The 18,773-nt window shown below is 48.4% G+C and overlaps 1 protein-coding gene across 1 annotated transcript in view; it reads right to left on the reverse strand.

The window, feature by feature from the left end:
* Positions 1 to 6,200: 6,200 nt before the first annotated feature.
* The window catches only part of ASTN2 (astrotactin 2), an 899,029-nt gene continuing 886,456 nt past the window's right edge, over positions 6,201 to 18,773 (reverse strand). The window contains exon 23 of the mRNA XM_060250629.1: positions 6,201 to 7,163. Within this exon, the coding sequence (XP_060106612.1) occupies positions 6,926 to 7,163 (238 nt within the window). The 3' untranslated portion in view covers positions 6,201 to 6,925. The remainder of the gene's footprint in view (positions 7,164 to 18,773) is intronic.

The following is an 18,773-nucleotide window of genomic DNA, read 5'->3' on the forward strand; positions in this document are numbered from 1 at the left end:
TCCCCACCGAGTGCACACTGTAAAGGGAAACTACAGGAAATCATGGCTCCCTGTACTTGTACAACCTATGTGGCGGAAAGCATGGACCGCCTGCGTGAAGCAAGGCAGAAAGTTAGCAAATGCAGGGCCTTTCTTGGAATGGCACCACACCCATGAAACTCTCTACTCATTATTCAGGTGCCTTGCCTAGTGAGTTGTGAGTATCTAGTAAAAAAATAAATAAAAGTAATTCATCAAGGCTTTGGACTAACTTGTTGGTTAATAAATAAAATGCCTACTGGAGTCTTGAGAGGACTGCCAACTTCCAGGTGGCACTAGGTGGTCAGCCAGAGTTACAATTGATCTCGATTTCAGAGATTGGTTCCCATAGAGAAAATGGCTGCTGTGGAGGGTGGATTCTATGGCAGTAGATACTGCTGAAGTCCCTCCCATCTCCAAACTCCACCTCCACCATCAAAACTCCAGAAATTTGCCAACCTGGAGTTGGCAACCATAGCCCCTGAGTGGGTTTAAAGAGGAAGAATTCTAACATTGCTTTGTACTCACACATCCTTTCTCCTGCCTTTCCTCCAAGGATCTGGCAAAACAGTCGATTCTGCTGAGAAAGAGAGAGTACCTGGCCTTAGATCATCTAATGAATTTTGTGGCTTTCTAGTCCTAGTCTGACACACTAAGCACTCTCCATCAGCTTTCAGGGTAATCTTCTGGAGTTTCTGAGCAGGCAGGAAATGGATCTTCTGGCTCCTATTTTCCCTCTCCCACATCCTCTAACTTCTTTTTAGGGTTGCCAAGTCCAATTCAAGAAATATCTGGGGACTTTGGGGGTGGAGCCAGGAGAAAGGTTGTGACAAGCATAATTGAACTCTAAAGGGAGTTCTGGCCATCACACTTAAAGGCAACACACACCTTTTAAATGCCTTCCCTCCACTGGAAATAATAAAGGATGGGACACCTTTTTGGGGGGCTCACAGAATTGGACCCCTCAGTCCAATCTTTATGAAACTTGAAGGGTCTTTTTAAGAGAGGCATTGGATGCTATGGTGAAAATTTGGTGCCTCTACCTCAAAATACAGCTCCCCAGAGCCCCAGATACCCGCAGATAAATTCTCCATTATTCCCTATGGGAATCGGTCTCCATAGGGAATGAGTGCCCAGCAGACATTTCCCTCCCCCTTCCCTGCTTTCTGATGACCTTGAAGCGAGGGGAGGGCCTCCAAACTGGGGGATCCCCTGCCCCCACCTGGGGATTGGCAACCCTACTTCCTCTTCCTTACCCTCTTGGGCTGTCCTGCAAAACTTTCACGCCCTTGGGTTCACATACTGCTGGGTTTTAAACATGCAAGGGAGATGGCTAATCAAATGCAAAATACTGCTCTGAAATACAGTTGGGGGAAGCTTTCCAAAGCATAAGGAACTGGACAGAATTTTCTCTCTGCCTTCAGACCCCGCCTCCAACTCAGACCAGTCCCTTTCTTCCTCTTCCCCAAGGGCCTTGGGAACTGACTCGCACTCGCAGCTTCTTCCCCTCCCTCTGGGGTTGCCTGGAGATCTCCAGCTGACCACAATCGATCCCCCTAGAGAAAAAGGGCTGCTTCGGAGGGTGGACTGTATGGCCCTGTCCCCTGCTGAGGCCCTGCCCAAGCTCCGCCCTCCCAATCCGGAACTGGCCACCCTACGTGTGCCCCTCCCCCCTGCCTGACCTCAGACTGCGGGAGCAAACTGCAAATGGAGTTCTGGAACTGCAAATGCATCATTTGGCTCTAATAGGCCACAGAGCAGAGTCATGATGGTGCTGAAGGATTAACTGTTTAACCCTTCCCCCTCCCCAACCTGGCCGTTTTCCCAAGGGGAAGAGGCCTCTGCCTGGGCTGCTGACAGACCCAGTGGGGAAACAGAGGGATACTTGCCTGGTGCCTCTCACCTCGTGGAGACTTTAAGCAGCTCTTTCTGTGTGATCTCCAACAGGTGCATACTTTTTTTGGGGGGGGGGGGAGGGGTTAACATTTTCCTCCCCAGCATCATGAGCCTGATCCAAATTGCTGGGGTTGCCAACGTCCAAGTGAGCGTGGAGATCTCTGGGAATTACAACTAGTGTTGACAGCTCCGGATTGGGAAATACCTGGAGATTCTGGGGGGAGGAGCCCGAGGGGGGCAGGGTTTGAGACACAGTGCCCTGGAGTCCACCTTCCAAGGTGGCCATTTTCTCCAGGGGAACTTATCTCTGTCACCTGGAAATCAGTTGTAACAACAGGAAGCAAGGGTCGAATTCTAGCAGGAGCTCCTTTGCATAGTTGGCCACACCTCCTGATGTAGCCAATCCTCCAAGAGCTTACAAGGGTCTTCTTTGTAAGCTCTTGGAGGCTTGGCTACATCAGGGGTGTGTGGCCTGATATGCAAAGGAGCTCCTGCTAAAATTCCACCCCTGAGCAAGAGAAATCCCACAACTGAGCAACCCTAACCACAACTGAGCAGCAGACGGCAGACATCAGTTCTCCTGCAGAAGATGGCTGCTTTCTTTGGAGGGTGGATTTTGATGGCATAAGACTAGGGCTGCCAGCCTCCAGGTGGGGAGATGGCAATCCCCTGAATTACAGCTCATAGAGATCAGTTCCACTGGAGCAAATGGCTGCTTTGGGGGGTGGACTCTATGGCATCAGACTCTGCTGAGGCTCCTCCCCAAAGTCCTCCTCCTCAAAGTCCAGGTGTTTCCCAAGCAGGAGCTGGCGACTCTGTGCCCTGCTGAGGTCCCTCCTGCCTGAAAACCCTGCTCTCCACGACGTCTGCTCTCAAATCCCCAGGGATTTCTCAGCCTGGAGTTGGCAACTGTAGGAGATCGCCCATTCTGCCTAGCAAATCAGGATGGAATTAAACGTTTGGAGTTGCAGCACAGCCCTCCAGGGTTGGGTGCATTTTTTGGTTCTCAGATTGTAAAGTCCACGGGCAGCGATCTGTTTGGTTACGCGGCACAGCGCTGTGCATGCTGACGCCTGTACATAAATAATAATGAAAAGAGGGGAAGGAATAATTAAAGCAAGTATTTTACCAAGCTATATTTTTTTAAAGCTTTGTAAGAACATAAAGAGAAAGTGCGTTGGATCAGGCCAATGGCCCATGTAGTCCAACACTCCCTGTTGCACAGTGGCCAAAACCCAAGAGCCATCAGGAAAGTCTATCAGTGGGGTCAGAACTCCAGAAGCCCTCCCATTGTTGCCCCCCCACCCCCAGGCACCAAGAATACAGAGCATCACTGTCCCAGACAGAGTGTTCCATCCAGGGCATTTTTTATAGCAGGAACTCCTTTGCATATTAGGCCACACACTCTGATGTAGCTAATCTTCCTGGAGCTTACAGGGCCCTTAGTACAGGGCCTACTGTAAACTACAGGAGGATTGGCTACATCAAGGGTGTGTGGCCTAATATGCAAAGGAGTCCCTGCTACAAAAAAAGCCCCGGTTCCATCTATACCTTGTGGCTAACAGCCACTGATAGACCTCTGCTCCAGATGTTTATCTAAGCCCCTCTTTTGGTGTCTGTTTCCCGTGTGTGTGTGGTTTTTTTTTTTTGCCATTCTCAATAACCTATGAGAACATCTTCCCTGTTAGCTGTATGGGCACCCTGGATGCAGCTCACCTTCCTTAGATGTTCGTTGTTGGGGAGAGAAGGCGGAAGGGGGGCACCCAGTAGGCAAGGCCTGTGGCCTGACCTATTCTGGTGCTGTAGGCCCCCAGCGAACAGGATGCCACTGCAGGTGGAAGGGAGAGGCCGGTTTACTCAGCACCGACTGACAGCTGCCAAGATCCTTTCCTCCCTCTGTCCATGGCTTGGATTTCTCCTGGAAACACATAAAAAGAGATCAGCGGGCCAGGGCCAAAGGGCTACGCAGGGCACCAAACAAGGACTAACCTGTGTTTCAAGGTCGGCGCTTTTGTTTGTTTGTTTTACAGTATCGGCAAATATTTGTTTAACCTGTCCTCTCGTTGCCTCGGTGCACAGCATGGGACGCAGTGAAGGCTGCTGAGAGGAGGAGGTTTGTTTTGAAGAAAGGAACCGGATGCTGGAGGGGGAGGGGGAGGGGGGAATTAAAGTGATCGAAAGGTGCCCGGAATAGTTGCAAAGCTCAACACTGAGGCATGAGGACGGAGAAACGGAGCAGAAGAGGAGTTCAGGGCTTTTGCAAATGCTACTGCCAACACTGCTTTGCCAAGGAAGAGAATGTGTGTGTGTGTGTGTGAGAGAGAGAGTGAGTCTCCAATTCTTTTCTTCCCTGCCCCTTAGGGGTAGGTGGGGAACACGCCTTTCTTTTAACTGTGCTGGTACGTGCAGTTTTGTCCACGGGCAAAAGTTTTTTTTAAAAACAGCTTAGGGTGGGAGTCACTTTCCACAATCCGAAAGAAACGGGAGGAAAGGCTTCAAGTCCCACCCCCCACTCCCACGCAATGGAACCAGAGCCTTCGACAATTCAGCCTGACGGCACAGAGTCAGTTCTTCCCATATTCGACTCCTGTCTAAGGTTCTTGAACCTTATTGAGCGATTTGAAGTGAATTAGACAGTAGTCGAACATGAGAAGAAGCAACTCAGTGCTGTCAGGCTGGATCGTCTAAAGCTTTGGTTCCATTGTTGATTCCACAGTCCTGGTGAAGATTGAACTGCTACCACTCTGGAATAGGGTGTTGACCTTTTGGAATCCTAGAGAATCTCTGCTACAAGGGACTCAGAGTCGGGTTTTTTGTACCTATTTGGGATACCACTGCCCCCTGTAGAAATTGTTGGCTCTATACTGAGATAATAGGTTTTCTTGCTCTTAAGAATTGTGTGTACGACTTCAATATTGTTAATTGGCATTGTAGTTGAATGAAACTGACACTGAATTCATATTGTACTATCTCATGGTGTGTTTTTTTTTCCCATTGACTCAACTGGAGGTTGGTGACTCTACTCACGGGAGCCATGAGGATGCTGCAAGACCCTCTTATTTCCCCTCCTTCTCCTTGGCAACTTTTAAAGTGCTGAACTGTTTTGACCTTGGAAATGTACTGGGAGGTGGGGGGGGGGAACCATCCCATGTCATTTTAAAACGACTTTAAAATGGCAGAGGCCTCTTGGTGGCCACAATGACACTGTAACATCTAGTTCAGCCCATAGCTGAGCTCAAAAAAATGAGCTTTTATCCACAGTGTGGGTCATTTCTGCCAAGAGCTCACTTGGTGGCCTTACAAGCCTTTCCCTTTCGGCCTTGGCTCCCCCCTTCTCAATCTGAAATATAAGCAGGCCTCAGATTCAGTGGGAGCTCACAGGAGCACAGCTCCTGAACCTTTCTGAGAGTTCCACCTCCTCCTTCCCACCTTCTCCATTGAATGGTAGGTGCAGCTGCATAACAATCCCTGGGTGAGCTCCACCACCTTTCCCCCTACAAAACGACCCCTGAATATAAGAGTAATAAGGCTGGCCTACCTTATAGAGTTGTAAGAATGATGACAACGGACATTTGAGAAGGGCTTCGAACACTGAAAGTGCCATAGGAATTAATATTATGATGGTAGATATTTTGGATTTCTTCTAGAATTCCAATTGCTTGCTGAAGGTGAGGGCATGGTTGTTCCAGGCACTGAAAAGAGGGTCGCTGAGGTGATTGGTTAGGCCTTCTGATGACTGGTAAAGACCATCCTGATTCAGAGAGCATTGGGCAGGGTGCTTTCTGCAGTGGCACATAGTCTAGACTTTCTTTTTGCCGCTTTGCTTAATTATGAGTTGCTTGTTGCTTTGTTTCTCTGGATTCCATTGCTTTTGACACAGGAAAGTGTTAGGGTTGCCAACATCCAGGTGGGGCCTGGAGATCTCCTGGAATTGCAATTGAGCACCAGATGACAGACATCGGTTCCCCTGGAGAAAATGGCGGCTCTGGAGGGTGGACTCTGGCATTATACCCCACTAACATCCCGCGTCTCCTCAAACCCCATCCGCCTCACCAGGGATTTCCCAACAAAGAGCTGCCAACCCTAAGTCTTTGTGTGCACACCATCCACTTTTCCCCTTAAACATTTAGGTTATAATGATCTGAACAACAGCAACAAAAACCCATTCACCCCTTCCAAAAGACACTGACCCCTTCCTGGGGGTGCTTATCGACCAAGACAGAAAACAGGAGGCATACCATTTTTTGTTGTTTAAATGGAGGCTGAAGAAATACCAAACAGGTGGGGAAGGTGGAAGTAATATGAATGTTTTAATGCACAGAACAACTTTGTCAGGACCCTGCTAAAGATGGCTGCACTAGCAGCAGTTCTGTAAACCTGGAGCATTTTTCAAAACTTTTTCCTAAATGATTATTTTTTAAAAGTTCACAAGCAAAGTCTTTTTTTTTTCTTTTTGCACCTGCCTGGTTCTTAAATGGCAGAACTTCTACTTTCTGGATGGTGCCTCCTCTACGTCATAGTTTCTCCCGGATCCTCACTCACCACACGCGACTCATCTGGGACCCAGTCCTGGGCCAGGGCTCTGCCTGGGTCGGTAGCTCCACCCTGATCTCATCATTAGAGCTACGGATTCCCTTCGGTATCATGTCCCCTCCCCTTTCCCACTGGCTGATCTCCTCTGTGCCTCTGCCTCTCGGCTTCTGCGAAAGCAGACTAGGGATTTAGTAACGGGGGGAAAAAAGATCTAAAAGGAGAGGCATTTCTTTTCTTTTTTTTAAACCAAGTAAAATTATGTACTTCCTTTTCAGAAAAAAATAATAATTAAAAAAGGGAATTGACAAAAAAAGAGAGAGAACACATCTTGCCGATCTTGCAATTTGCTGCTGTTCGCATTTTGAAGTCCTGTGTGGTCTCCTTCCCCTAAATCCCAGGATGCTACAACAAGTTCTCGACTCCGCAGAGTCCATGCTCTTGGCAGATCTTCCATGTCCGCTAGGCCGGCCGCCTTCTCTCATCGCCCTTTGGACTCGCCGTACGTGTTGCGCAGCATGGAAACCATCTTCTCCTCGCATGTGATTTTGGTGTCCTTGAGGATGCTGTACCAGACCATGCCGGGCGGCCGGACCTCTTCGCTGCGGCAGAACAAGTAGGGCACGGTGTCGGTGCGGCTCTGGATGTAGGCGCTGCGTAGCAAGGTTGAACAGTGGCTGCTGACCTTCTCTAGCCTCCGTAGGATGAGGTGAGCTTTTCTGGAAGGGGAAAGAGCACGCTGAGACCTTGCAGGAGACAGCCACGAGATGGGCGGCCGCAGCAACCGTTTAAAAAAAACCCCCCAAAATTTGTCAATGTGGCTTGTCACTCCCCTTTCACAACTGTAATTGTGTGCCAAGCATGCTGCAGCCAGAAAACACCAAATATCTCCCTTGCACATGAATACACTGAAACACTTATATAATGATAATTCTGTATCACAAAGAAATAGAATTCTACAATGCACACGGTAGTGCTAATAAATGCAAATGGTATCCATATACTAAAAGAGTGGCCCCCAAATCTTTTTGGCACCAGGGACCAGTTTTGTGGAAGACAGTTTTTCCACAAACCGGTGGGGGTGCTGGGGTTTTTGCTATCCAAGGCTGCTCCCATGCGCACACTCCATCCCTGCCCCTCACATGGGGGACTTTAAATGAGGGGTAGGCGAAGGTCACCGCCATGCTGCCCCTTCCACCCACCTGGGACCCGGGCGAATGAAAGAGGTAGTGCTTCGGAGTGACGTTGCGCTGCCTCTTTTGTCTGCCTGGGACCTGGGCAAGTGAAAAGGGCAGTGTGGTGCCTCTGCCTCACTCCATGGCCCGGTTAATAACAGGCCATGGACCGGTACCGGTTCACAGCCCAGGGGTTGGGGACCCCTGTACTAAACCACCAAAGTAGCAATACAAATCCAAGCTTCCAAGGAAATAGTATTTACAATGTTCAACACTCCAAATGCGTGAATATGGATTCTCCAAATGTGCATAAAGGTATGTTCTCAACAGAATTTTGATGGTTATACTTCCCGCTTCGATAAGTATCTTTATCAAGAGATGCACATGTAAACAATTTAATTTTTAAATGCTTCTTTATTCGGAAAGCTCTTAGCTCGGTGGAAGGGTGTAACCATTGTATCGTGAATATTATAGGGGCAGTATGGGTCCGAATATAGAAGTATTTAAAAATTAAAAACACTTTGTACAGGACACATAGCCATGAGAATTATAATGTAAAGGCTCGAGATGTTTACAAAGCTTGGAGCTTCAGAGTTCAGTAAGGATGTGATGTATGCCCCAAAGCTGCCATTTCCTCTAGGGCAGGGGTGGCCAAATGTGCTTAGCATAAGAGCCCCACAGAATAAATGTCAGATGCTTGAGAGCCACAAGACGCAAACATCAGATGGTTGAGAGCTGCAAGGAAGGAAGGCAGACGGATGGGGGAAGGAGGAGGGAGGGAGAGGTGGAAAGAAAGCAGCTTTAACTTTAAATGCCTTCTCCAAGCTGCCATCTGGCTTGGCTTGGAGAAGTGATTTAAAGAGGAAAATACGTTTTCCAAGCTGGCTGATGTGATGGTAGGGGCTTCAAGAGCCACACAATATGTATGAAAGAGCCACATGTGGCTCCTGAGCCACAGTCTGGCCATCCCTGCTCTAGGGAATCACATCTCTGTAGTCTGGAGATCAACTGTAATGGTAGTTCTGGGAGAACCCCAGGCCCCATCTAGAGGATGCTCAGATTGCATTTGTAACAGTCTGTGTGGCTCACTTTAATATATGTGATTGGTGTGTGGCACAGGTGATGCTCATTAGCCCTTTAAGATTGTGAGCGCTCCCGGGAGCTCTTTCTGGGCTTTCGTAAGCGCCAGCATTTTTGCTGACTCGATAAGCAACTGTGATCGTTGTGAATGGTAAACTTCTTCATATGTAACAACTGATGTTAATTCTTATAGCTTGCAAATTGCAAAGTGTCAATATTACCACACTGCTTGTATTTTTAAGCTTCACTAGTATGGAAGTTGTAAAATTGTATATTATTCTTATTTTTTTCCCCTCTGTAAGACACCTGACAGATTAGCGCCTGAAGAAGCAGTCATCTGGGAAACGGTTTCATTACCGGTCCACCATTGCGCTTCTCATTTCTACAATTTGGGACATGTTACAACTCGCTAGGACTTGCAATCCAAGAAGTTTGACCCACACAGCTGCTAGAGGAATTGGAGCTCGGGCTCTTTAAAAACTAGCGGATGCAGCCGATGCGAAACACCGCTGTATTTTTTTCTCGAGTCAGCTTTTATTGCTTCAGGTTTGGTTCGCGCTTCGCAACTATGTAGTGTGCATCATTTCTATAAAATTTTGCAAGTTTGTTATAGCCGTGAGTTTTTTGCTTTGTTGTTTTGGTTTCCCATCTAGAGACTGGCAACTTATGGTAGAATGACACCCATTTCTGGGCAAGGAGTGGGCCTTTGCCTACTTAAGATTTGAATGAAGATCAGATGTGCATTGAGAGGCGAGATACCTTCACTATGGCCTGCATCTTGAGTCTGATCCGGAAGCTCCAAGGGGTTCAGAATGCGGCAGCACAAGTCCTGACAAGAACACCACAGATGGCACATAGTCTACCTGTGCTGCGCCAGCTACACCGGTTGCTGGTTGAGTCTCAGGTTAGATTCAAGGTTTTGGTTATGACCTTTAAGACCTTGAGGGTCTGGGACCAATGTTTCTACGGGACCGCCTCCTCCCCTATGTCCCCGGAAGGGCGTTGCGCTCCAGTAGTCAAAATCTGTTGGTGATCCCTGGCTCAAAAGAGGTCCAGCTGTCCTCAACAAGGGCCAGGGCTTTTTCAGTCCTGGCCCCAACCTGGTGGAATGCTCTGCCAGAAGACATCAGGGCCCTGCGGGATCTTTTACATATGAACATATGAAGCTGCCTTATACTGAATCAGACCCTTGGTCCATCAAAGTCAGTATTGTCTTCTCAGACTGGCAGCACCTCTCCAGGGTCTCAAGCTGAAGATTTTCACACCTATTTGCCTGGACCCTTTTTTGGAGATGCCAGGGATTGAACCTTGGACCTTCTGCTTCCCAAGCAGATGCTCTACCACTGAGCCACTGTCCCTCCCCACCGTCCCTTTTACAGTTCCGCAGGGCCTGTAAGGCAGAGATGTTCCACCAACAAGCCTTTGCACAAGGACAGCAACGGTTGCCGTGCTGGCACCTTTTCCTCTCCACCCCCTCTTGGGGGGGATCCCCCCACCCCTGACATGATGTACTGACTAAGAGCACTTTAAAGACGCCATCAGGGTTTGTAATTTTTTGATGTAATCGATTTTATATATATGTATTTTTTTTTTTTTACTGTTGTGTATTGCTCTGAGCCTGGCACTAGCTCGGATAGGGCGATTCGTTAAATGTAAAATAATAATAATAACAACAACAATACCACTTGGGACTGTCAGTTCTGCAGAGGACTGTAGGCACATCCCATTTATCTTTCAGGGCACCTTTGCAGTTTTTGGTTGTGCCGGGAGAAATGAGTGTCGTTGAGACTGATGTGTTGACTTCCCTGCAGCAAGCTGGGATGGGCATTTTTGCACTCTGCAAACCGGCAGAACCTCAAGTACAGTCACTATCAAGTCAGTGTTGACTTCATGGTGACAGAGCAGTGAAAGCAGACACACGGTGCAAGGGAGTTTGGAAGTGGGGGCAGGGAGAAGAATTTTAAAAACGATACTAAATCAAGCAAAAGTGGGGAGGGAAGTTTGCTATAGTCAGCGATAAGAAAGCTCAAAGACTACTGATTATTCCCTGCACCGGTTATTCCCTGCACTGATTATTCCCCGTTACAGGAAAATCCCCTTCTTTGAGCTTGGGGCTTTTCTCAGGTCTTAGGAGAAATGTAAATTCAAGCTTAATGACATGTCAGGACTCTAAAAGGGGGGTGTTATTTGATTAGGGGAGCTTTATGGGGTTTCCAAGCCTGGAATTGTCAAGTTAGATATGATGAAGGGGGGTTGTGCACATACAAAACAATCCCTGTGGGTAGTGTTTCGAAGGAGCGCTACACACATCACTGAAAGACGGCAAAAAGGGGGTAGAGAAAACTGTAAGCAGAAGACCAATGGATGTGTGTCCTTCACTTTCCATGCCTTCCTTTAGACAAGAAGGATACAACCCTCAAATGGTAATCTATTTGCCTGTCTTCATAGCAATTTTAGTCCCTCCTTCTGGGACGAAGAGGAATTCCAGCTGAGAGCCATACACCGCTCCCTGTGTTAAGAGTGTCCTTTCAAGCGATGTTGTCCATGCAGTTTTTAGCATGACCGCGTGAAGGCTGGAATTATGACACACACAGATATGCCCAGCCCTTTGGACCAGTCAGACTCCCCAGCCACATTTTGGCCCCTGAGAATGTCCACGGCTGTGGCTTATGGGGAAACAGCCACCCGCTGAATGGACCACTGGAAGAAGCAGCTACAAGCGAGAGGGAATGCACAGTGGAGGACGGGTTTCAAAAGAGGAGGAGGAAAAAGGGGCTTTGGGGGGGGGTGCTCCTGTATGACAAAGCAGAGATGGATTACTGGGAAGATCTGGGCCAAGCTGCTGGGATGACTCACTTGTGTGGAAAAAGGTTAACGAAGTAACATCTAAAGGTTAGACTCATCTTTGGCTGACATCTTCCCTTCAAGGAGGAGGAGATGAAGGGGAGAAAGAGGAAGTGGGAGGGCCACAGAGCAAACCAGCGAAGTGATAAATGGCGAGGGGATGGTTTGAATGGCCCATTTAAGGTCATAAATCAGAGGCAGGGTCCCAAAGCACTCCTTGTGACCTGCAGGGGCCATCTTTTCAAAACCCGGAGATGAAATCTAACCCCGTCAGCCATCCCTTTCCTGTTTCCAAGAAAATGGAAAACAATAAAAAAGATGGGCAATTTCTGAAGTCATTCAAGGGCAGGGTCAGCCCCTTTCAAGAAAGACACAATTCAAAAGAGGCAAAAAGGCATTTCTCCTGCAAAAGCGGCTACTGCGCTGTGCTCTTTTGGTAATGACCGCTGGGGAGCATTCTGGAGGCAGGGCATCCCTGGCAGTTCTGTGGCCATGCAAAAATAGCAGAGTGTATGTGCAAGGAGACATGCAACTCAGCCCATGCAGAAGAAAGAAATGATATTGGATTTATATCCTGCCCTATACTCTGAATCTCAGAGTTTCAGAGCAGTCACAATCTCCTTTACCTTCCTCGCCCACAACAAACATCCTGTGAGGTAGGTAGGGGTGAGAGAGCTCTCACAGTAGCTGCCCATTCTAGGTCAGCTCTGTGAGAGCTATGGCTGACCCAAGGCCATTCCAGCAGCTGCAAGTGAAGGAGTGGGGAATCAACCCCGGTTCTCCCAGATAAGAGTCTGCGCACTTAACCACTACACCAAACTGCACCAAAAGGGCTACTCTGAATCTTGATGTGTCAGAATATCCACAAAACTCAAATAAGCCAATGATACCCAAACACAATGGGGTGGGATCAAACTTTACATGCATAAAGAGATAAAGTTTCTATATGCTGAGTCAGACCATTGGTCCATCTAGCCCATTTGGTCATTGGCTGCGACTTACAGCACTTTTACATAAACACAAACATCCCCACCTTTAATCTGTGTGTTCCCGGGGATGTGTACATTATTTTATTATATTTTTGTTCTACACTTACTCCAAGTAGCTTAGTAAGAGCTTCCTCCCTGCCTGTAAAACAGACGATAGGATATTAAAAAAGCAACTGGCTCGAGGTCATCCAGAAAGCTTGCTTCCTAAGTGTGGATTTGAAGCTGGATTTTCCTGGTCAGACTTCTAGCCCTCTAGCCACTATTTCATGTTGCAAAGCCATAAAAGGCTGAAGGGTGGCAGTGTTCTGTTTATCTGAACGACATCATGATGAGAAAAAGAGGATTTCCATATTCCTTCTATTTTTTGATGCACTAACATTGATAGCCCAGCCGACTCCCATCTCGTGAGAGCTTTGGAAGCTAAGCAGAATCAGCCACAGTTAGTACTTGGGTGGGAGACCACCAAGGGAGACTGGGGTTGCTCTGCAGAGGGAAGCAACAGCAAATTACCTCTTGTCTTGAAAACCCCATGGTCTTAGGGTCTCCATGGGTGACTACAGACTGCCCAACTCAGAGACGCCCCTGAAATCAACCAAAAAAATCCTTCCACACACAAATATCTGCTGCCCGTCCTTGTCCTCTGGCCTTCACAGTGCGACTGAAAAAGCTACCACTTCCAAAGTGGTAGCAAATTTTTCAGCTGCATGGCAGTCGCCTCCTTGGCGTCTGGAAGCGGAAGGGCGCAAGTGAGGTGCCTTGGCAGTGTGAAACCGCCAAGCCACTCCAAGTCGCATCCAGTCTTTAAAATTAAAACAGTTCAGTATGCATGGGCACATATGCACATGCACGCATGGGCACATATGCACATGGACTTATGCACGCGCATGCGCGTGAGTACTGAAAATGTATGGGGATGAGAATGGTGCACAATGGTCATCTGAACATGCCCATGTTGCCCCATGGACGGGATGGGGGCGGCTTGCGGGGGAACCAGAAGGCTTCAGGATGGCTCTTTTTCAGCCATTCCGATTTGGGGTGCCTCCCAACTGCCCCAAAATGCCCATCTGTTATCAGCCTATGAGTCAGCTGCGCCTTAAGGGCACTACAATCAACCAATGACAATTATATGAGTTTATTACTTCACATTTCTATCCCACCCTTCCTGAAATGGGTTCAAGATGGGTCACATTATCTTTCCTTAAAAATCTAGTAATCCCAAGGCATTTGGATATTATTAATATAATCATGTGTAACCATTCCATAGGGTTTTTTTTTTTTTTAGAACCTTAATTTGAGAAATAAAGAGCTCTAGACTCATAATGTGACTGGCCTACTGTCAACCAATGAGCACCATGGCCGAGCAAGGAACAGAAGCCTGTATTCCCTGTTCTTACTCCATCATGAAATGGCAAAAAGGTCCTGAAACTCACCACAGCTTCTGGGCAACCCACAACTCCAGAAACTAGAGATGCTGGGGTCTGTGCCTGGACCTTCTGCATGCAAGGCAAGTTCTCTGCTATGGTCCCTCTAAGTAGCAAGGTGCCTTGCCACACCCCTGGTCCATTTAACCTCATACCAGTGGTTTATCTAACCTCACTCCACCGGTCCATCTAATCTCCAACCACTGGCCCATCACCTAATCACATTCTACTACTACTACTACTACTACTAATAATAATAATAATAATACTTTTTATTTATATCCTGCCCTCCCCGCCGAAGCAGGCTCAGGGCTGCTAGACCATGATCTAACTTCATTCCTGGTCTGTGATCTCACCTCATTCCACTAGTCCATCATCTATCCTCATTCTGTTAGTCCATCATATAACCACATATCACTGGTTGATCATCAACCAGGGAGGAGGGAGGAGGTCTCTCAGGCTTGCTTACCTTTATTTAAAGCTGGTGACTGAAAAAGCCCCACACACCTCCCTGATGAAGGCAGAAGAACAGAGAGCATTTTTTTTCAAGTGCCCCAAACCCAAGGCATGTGGTCCTTCAAGGTAAGAACCGGCACTCTGAATTGTGCATGGAAGCAGGAGGGCAGCCACCACAGGTCTTTCACGCAAGGGTGCTCCAATCCTGATATCCAGTCCCCGGCAGAAGCCCGTCTGCCACAGTTTTGGACCAAATGCAGTTTCCGGACATTTTTACAAGGTAGCCCTACATAAAAGCCCATTACAGTCATTTTCCTGGTAGAAAATCACTGCAACCAGATCAGGCTTCTGAGGAAAGGCCATGGCCGACGTATCAGGTGAAGTGAACAGAAGCTGTTATGAGCCACAGAAGAGCCCTGAGATGCCAAGCTTAGGCCACAATTTGGCACCGTCCCAAGCCTGCTCTGTGAGCGGGAGTCCACATCCCTCTGTAAACGGCTGGCTCCTCAGTCCGAGAGTGGCTTTGGGTCAAACTATACAGGACTGTGTCTCTGTGGCCACCACAGGGGTGTCGCCGCCATTTTTTTTAAAAAAAATGATTTTTAAAAGGCTGTGAGGAAGCACTCGTATCCCCCCCGCCGCGCCTTTTGTTTTGAAATGCCCCTCCCCCTGGAGTTTTGGCACTTGAAAAGGTACGTGAGGGGTAATAAGAGCTCCCCGGCCAATTACAGTGTTTCAATTTAAAATGGTGTCAGTGTTCATTTTTTATAATATATGCATTTCATTCCTTTGTGTCCCGCCTTTCACCCCAGTGGGTACTCAAAGCAGCTTACATCGTTCTCCTTTCCTCCATTTTATCCTCACAATGACTTTGTGAGGTAGGCTAGGAGTTGAGAGCAGGCCTTGAATTCAGCAGGAGCTCACAGGGGTGCAGCTCCTGAACCTTTCTGGGGGTTCCCCCTCCTCCTCCCCACCTACCTACTTTGGCCATTGAATAGTAGGTGCAGCTGCATAACAATCCCTGGATTAGGAGACCAGGCAGCCAGCCAGACCAGGGGCTTTGCCATACTCCCAGCAGCCCTCATTAACCCCTGGCGAGGCCCATGCCACCCTTTCTCCACTTCTTATGTGATTTTGGGTGGTGGGTAGTTTGCTGGCCTTTTGACTGTGGGGGGCGGGGCAAGGAGAACCCCAGGTGAGTGAGGCCTGCTTGGGCTGGCTGGATCTCTAGCCAGCCTAAGTAGGCCTCGTTTGCCCAGGGCTTTCCTTTCTTGCGTCAGGTTGCTGTTGGCTGGTGGGGCGGGGCAGCGTATGCTAATGAGTTATGCTAATTAGCTCCACCACCTATTTTTCTACAAAATGACCCCTGGTTGAGAGTGTGTGACTGGCCCCAAGTCATCCATTGAGCTTTCATGGCAGAGTGGGGATTCGAGCCTCGGTCTCCCACACCTGGTTTAGCCCTTTGTCCCTGACCATCTCTTGCTGTTCAATTAGCAGCATCATTTCCTACAAAGGGAAATTGCCTGAACAAATCCTTCCCAGAGAGTCCCTGTTGTAAAGCAGAACATGCCTGCCCCGTCTTCGGTTTTGGTTAATGTGGAGATTTGGTTCCTTTGCTACTGGGGGAATGAATAAAAGGGTAAGACTCTTGCTGGGGTTTTCTCGCTTGCTTGTTCGCGGCCAAAGGGCTTTTTGGGGGGGATGACAATGGAGCAGGTGTGGAGAAGGCAGAGTTGTAACCAAAGCCACCTAGAAGCTCAGCCTGTTCCCGTCTCCTTAATGTGAACCTTCTGCTTGGGACAGCTGACAGGCTTGGCGTCCGTCTAGTAAGCAGCTGTTTGCAGCAACCTGCGACTTCCCCCCAAACTGGTCTCCGGAGGCCTTTGGCGAGATATATTTATTGTACAGATGCAACAGCCTTCTCGCTTGTCACAGAGTTTTACAACGCAAACGTTTACAGCGGGTCGGTGGATCCTCTGATAAACATTTCCTGGGAATGCCAATGGCTCATCAATCAAATTCTGGTTTTGAAGCATCGCCTGGAAAAGAACAGGCCCACTGGCTTCCTCCTCTTTCTCCTAGGCTTCAGGAGCTGACAGGGCTGTCAGAGGAATGAAGCAGGCAGGTGGAACTTCACTCACAAGAAGGAGGTGGAACCTTTTCCAGGAAATGTCGGGGTGGGGGGGGAATCAAGATGCATGCCAGCAGGAAAGGATGGAGCACCAGAGCAGCAGGCAGCCTGACCACATCTGTTTTGGAAAAGGGTGCACAGGCCTCATCTTGCAGGGACCAATGACCTTTGCATTCTCTTATGGTGCAGCAGCTTGGCTCACTTGTTTAAGCCGGACAGGAAGAGAAAAGAAGGAAGGAAGGAAGGAAGGAAGGAAGGAAGGAAGGAAGGAAGGAAGGAAGGAAGGAAGGAAGGAAGGAAGGAAGGAAGGAAGGAAGGAAGGAAGGAAGGAAGGAAGGAAGGAAGGAAGGAAGGAAGGACTAGTTGGTGATGATAATTTGGGGTAGAATGTCAAACCAAGGAAGCTGCTTTACATCAAGTCCAATTGTTGATGGCTTAGCCTTGTCTATGCAGACTGGCAACACCAGTCCGGGCAGAGAAAGGCTTTTCCCAGCCCTCCTACGATTTCAGCAAGAGGTGGCAGAGACTGAACTGGAGACCTTCTGCATGCAAAGCAGGTTGATGGGCCCCCCCGGGCCCCCCACCCACCCCAGTGGCACACGTCACAGAACACTCCAGTTGGATCTGTGGTCTCCACCTGTGTCCTGTTAGATGGGTTCTTTTCCATTCCCGTGCCTAAGTCAGATGGCCACTTTTCTTTCTTGGTATTTTTTTTTCTGTGTGTGTGTGTCTGCACCTGGAAGCTACATGGTGACCTCTGTTGACTGACCCCTACTGGGGGCCTGGAGGATATTCAGGGAGGTGGCTGAATAAAGCCTGCCCCTGCCTCCAGCTCTAGTATTCCAAGGAGGTCTCCCATCCAAGTACTTGCCAGAGTCGGCCCTGCTTAGCTTCCAAGATTTGACGAGATTGGGCTTGCCTGGGCTATCCAGGTCAGGGCACAGATGGCCACTTTGAGAGGCACAGCCTTCAATTCTGCACCATCTTCCCCCTAAGTGACAGGAGCAGAAGAAGACTCACCCACATTGGCTACCTTTGTGGCTATCAGCCCTGGACACTGGAGGAGTCAGCCAAGACATGGTCTGCAGATTCCTCGCCCAGGAAACACTCGCCATCATACTAACCAATGCGCTAAATCAGGGGTGGCCAAATTGCTTAACATAAGCGCCACATAGAATAAACATCAGATGCTTGAGAGCTGCAAGGAAGGAAAGAAGGAAGGAAGACAAATAGATGAGGGGAGGGGGGAGGGAGAGGTGGAAATAAAATAACTTTCACTTTAAAATGCATTCTGTAAGCCACCAGCTGGCTCTGCTTAGAGGAATGATTTAAAGAGACAAATGCCTTCTCCAAGTTGGCCAACGTGGAGGGTTTGAGAGCATCACAATATGTGTGAACAAGACACATGTGGCTCCTGAGCCAGAGTTTGGCCACCCCTGCGCCAAATATTTCATGCCCCATTGTAAAGAGGTCTTAGACACATTTAAAGGGATGTTACAGAAATTCATGGTGGATTTAGCCTGGCTAGTTAAATGGAACCACCATATTCAGAGGTGGTCTACCAGTTATTGGGGAGGGTTCTTGCTTTTGCATTTCGCTGATGGCACCTGGTTGGCCAGTGTGAGAAATGGATGTTGGATGAGAAGGGTTTTCTGATTAGGGACGTCAATACTAGAGAGGAAGTGATCTATGAAGCACTATCAGGGGTGTCAAACATGCGGCCAGAGGGCTCCTATCAGGCCCGCGAGCAACTCTGCTCCCTGTCATCTGCTTCCTTCTCCCTCTCTTGCTTCCTTTTGCATCACACAACTTGCTTTGCAGGAGTTGCTCAATCGCGCAGGAGCTCCAGAGCAAAGCTCCTCTCTTGGGGAGGAAGTGGGGGAAGGAGAGCTAGCTTCGCCAGGCACTCTCAATTGCACAGAAGAGCTACTGAGCCAAGTCTCTCCTCCTTCTGTTTGCTGAGGCTCAACAAGTCAGTAAAGTGGATTAGGCTGAGTGTGTGTTTTTGTCTGTGTCCTTTATAAAGTTTGTATCTCCCCTACCTGGCATTACATTTTATGACACACATGGCCGGCCCGACAAGGTCTCGTTTATGTCAGATCTGGCCCTCATAACAAATGAGTTCGACACCCCTGATTTAGATAGTTGCAATGTTAGTTTTAGCTTGAAATAACAGAAGCTTTCAGTGACGAGAAATAGGATGGACTGAAGGCCTGAAGATCCACCCAGAGAC

The sequence above is a fragment of the Heteronotia binoei genome, chromosome 12 (genome assembly GCF_032191835.1).
Source record: "Heteronotia binoei isolate CCM8104 ecotype False Entrance Well chromosome 12, APGP_CSIRO_Hbin_v1, whole genome shotgun sequence".
NCBI lineage: Eukaryota > Metazoa > Chordata > Lepidosauria > Squamata > Gekkonidae > Heteronotia > Heteronotia binoei.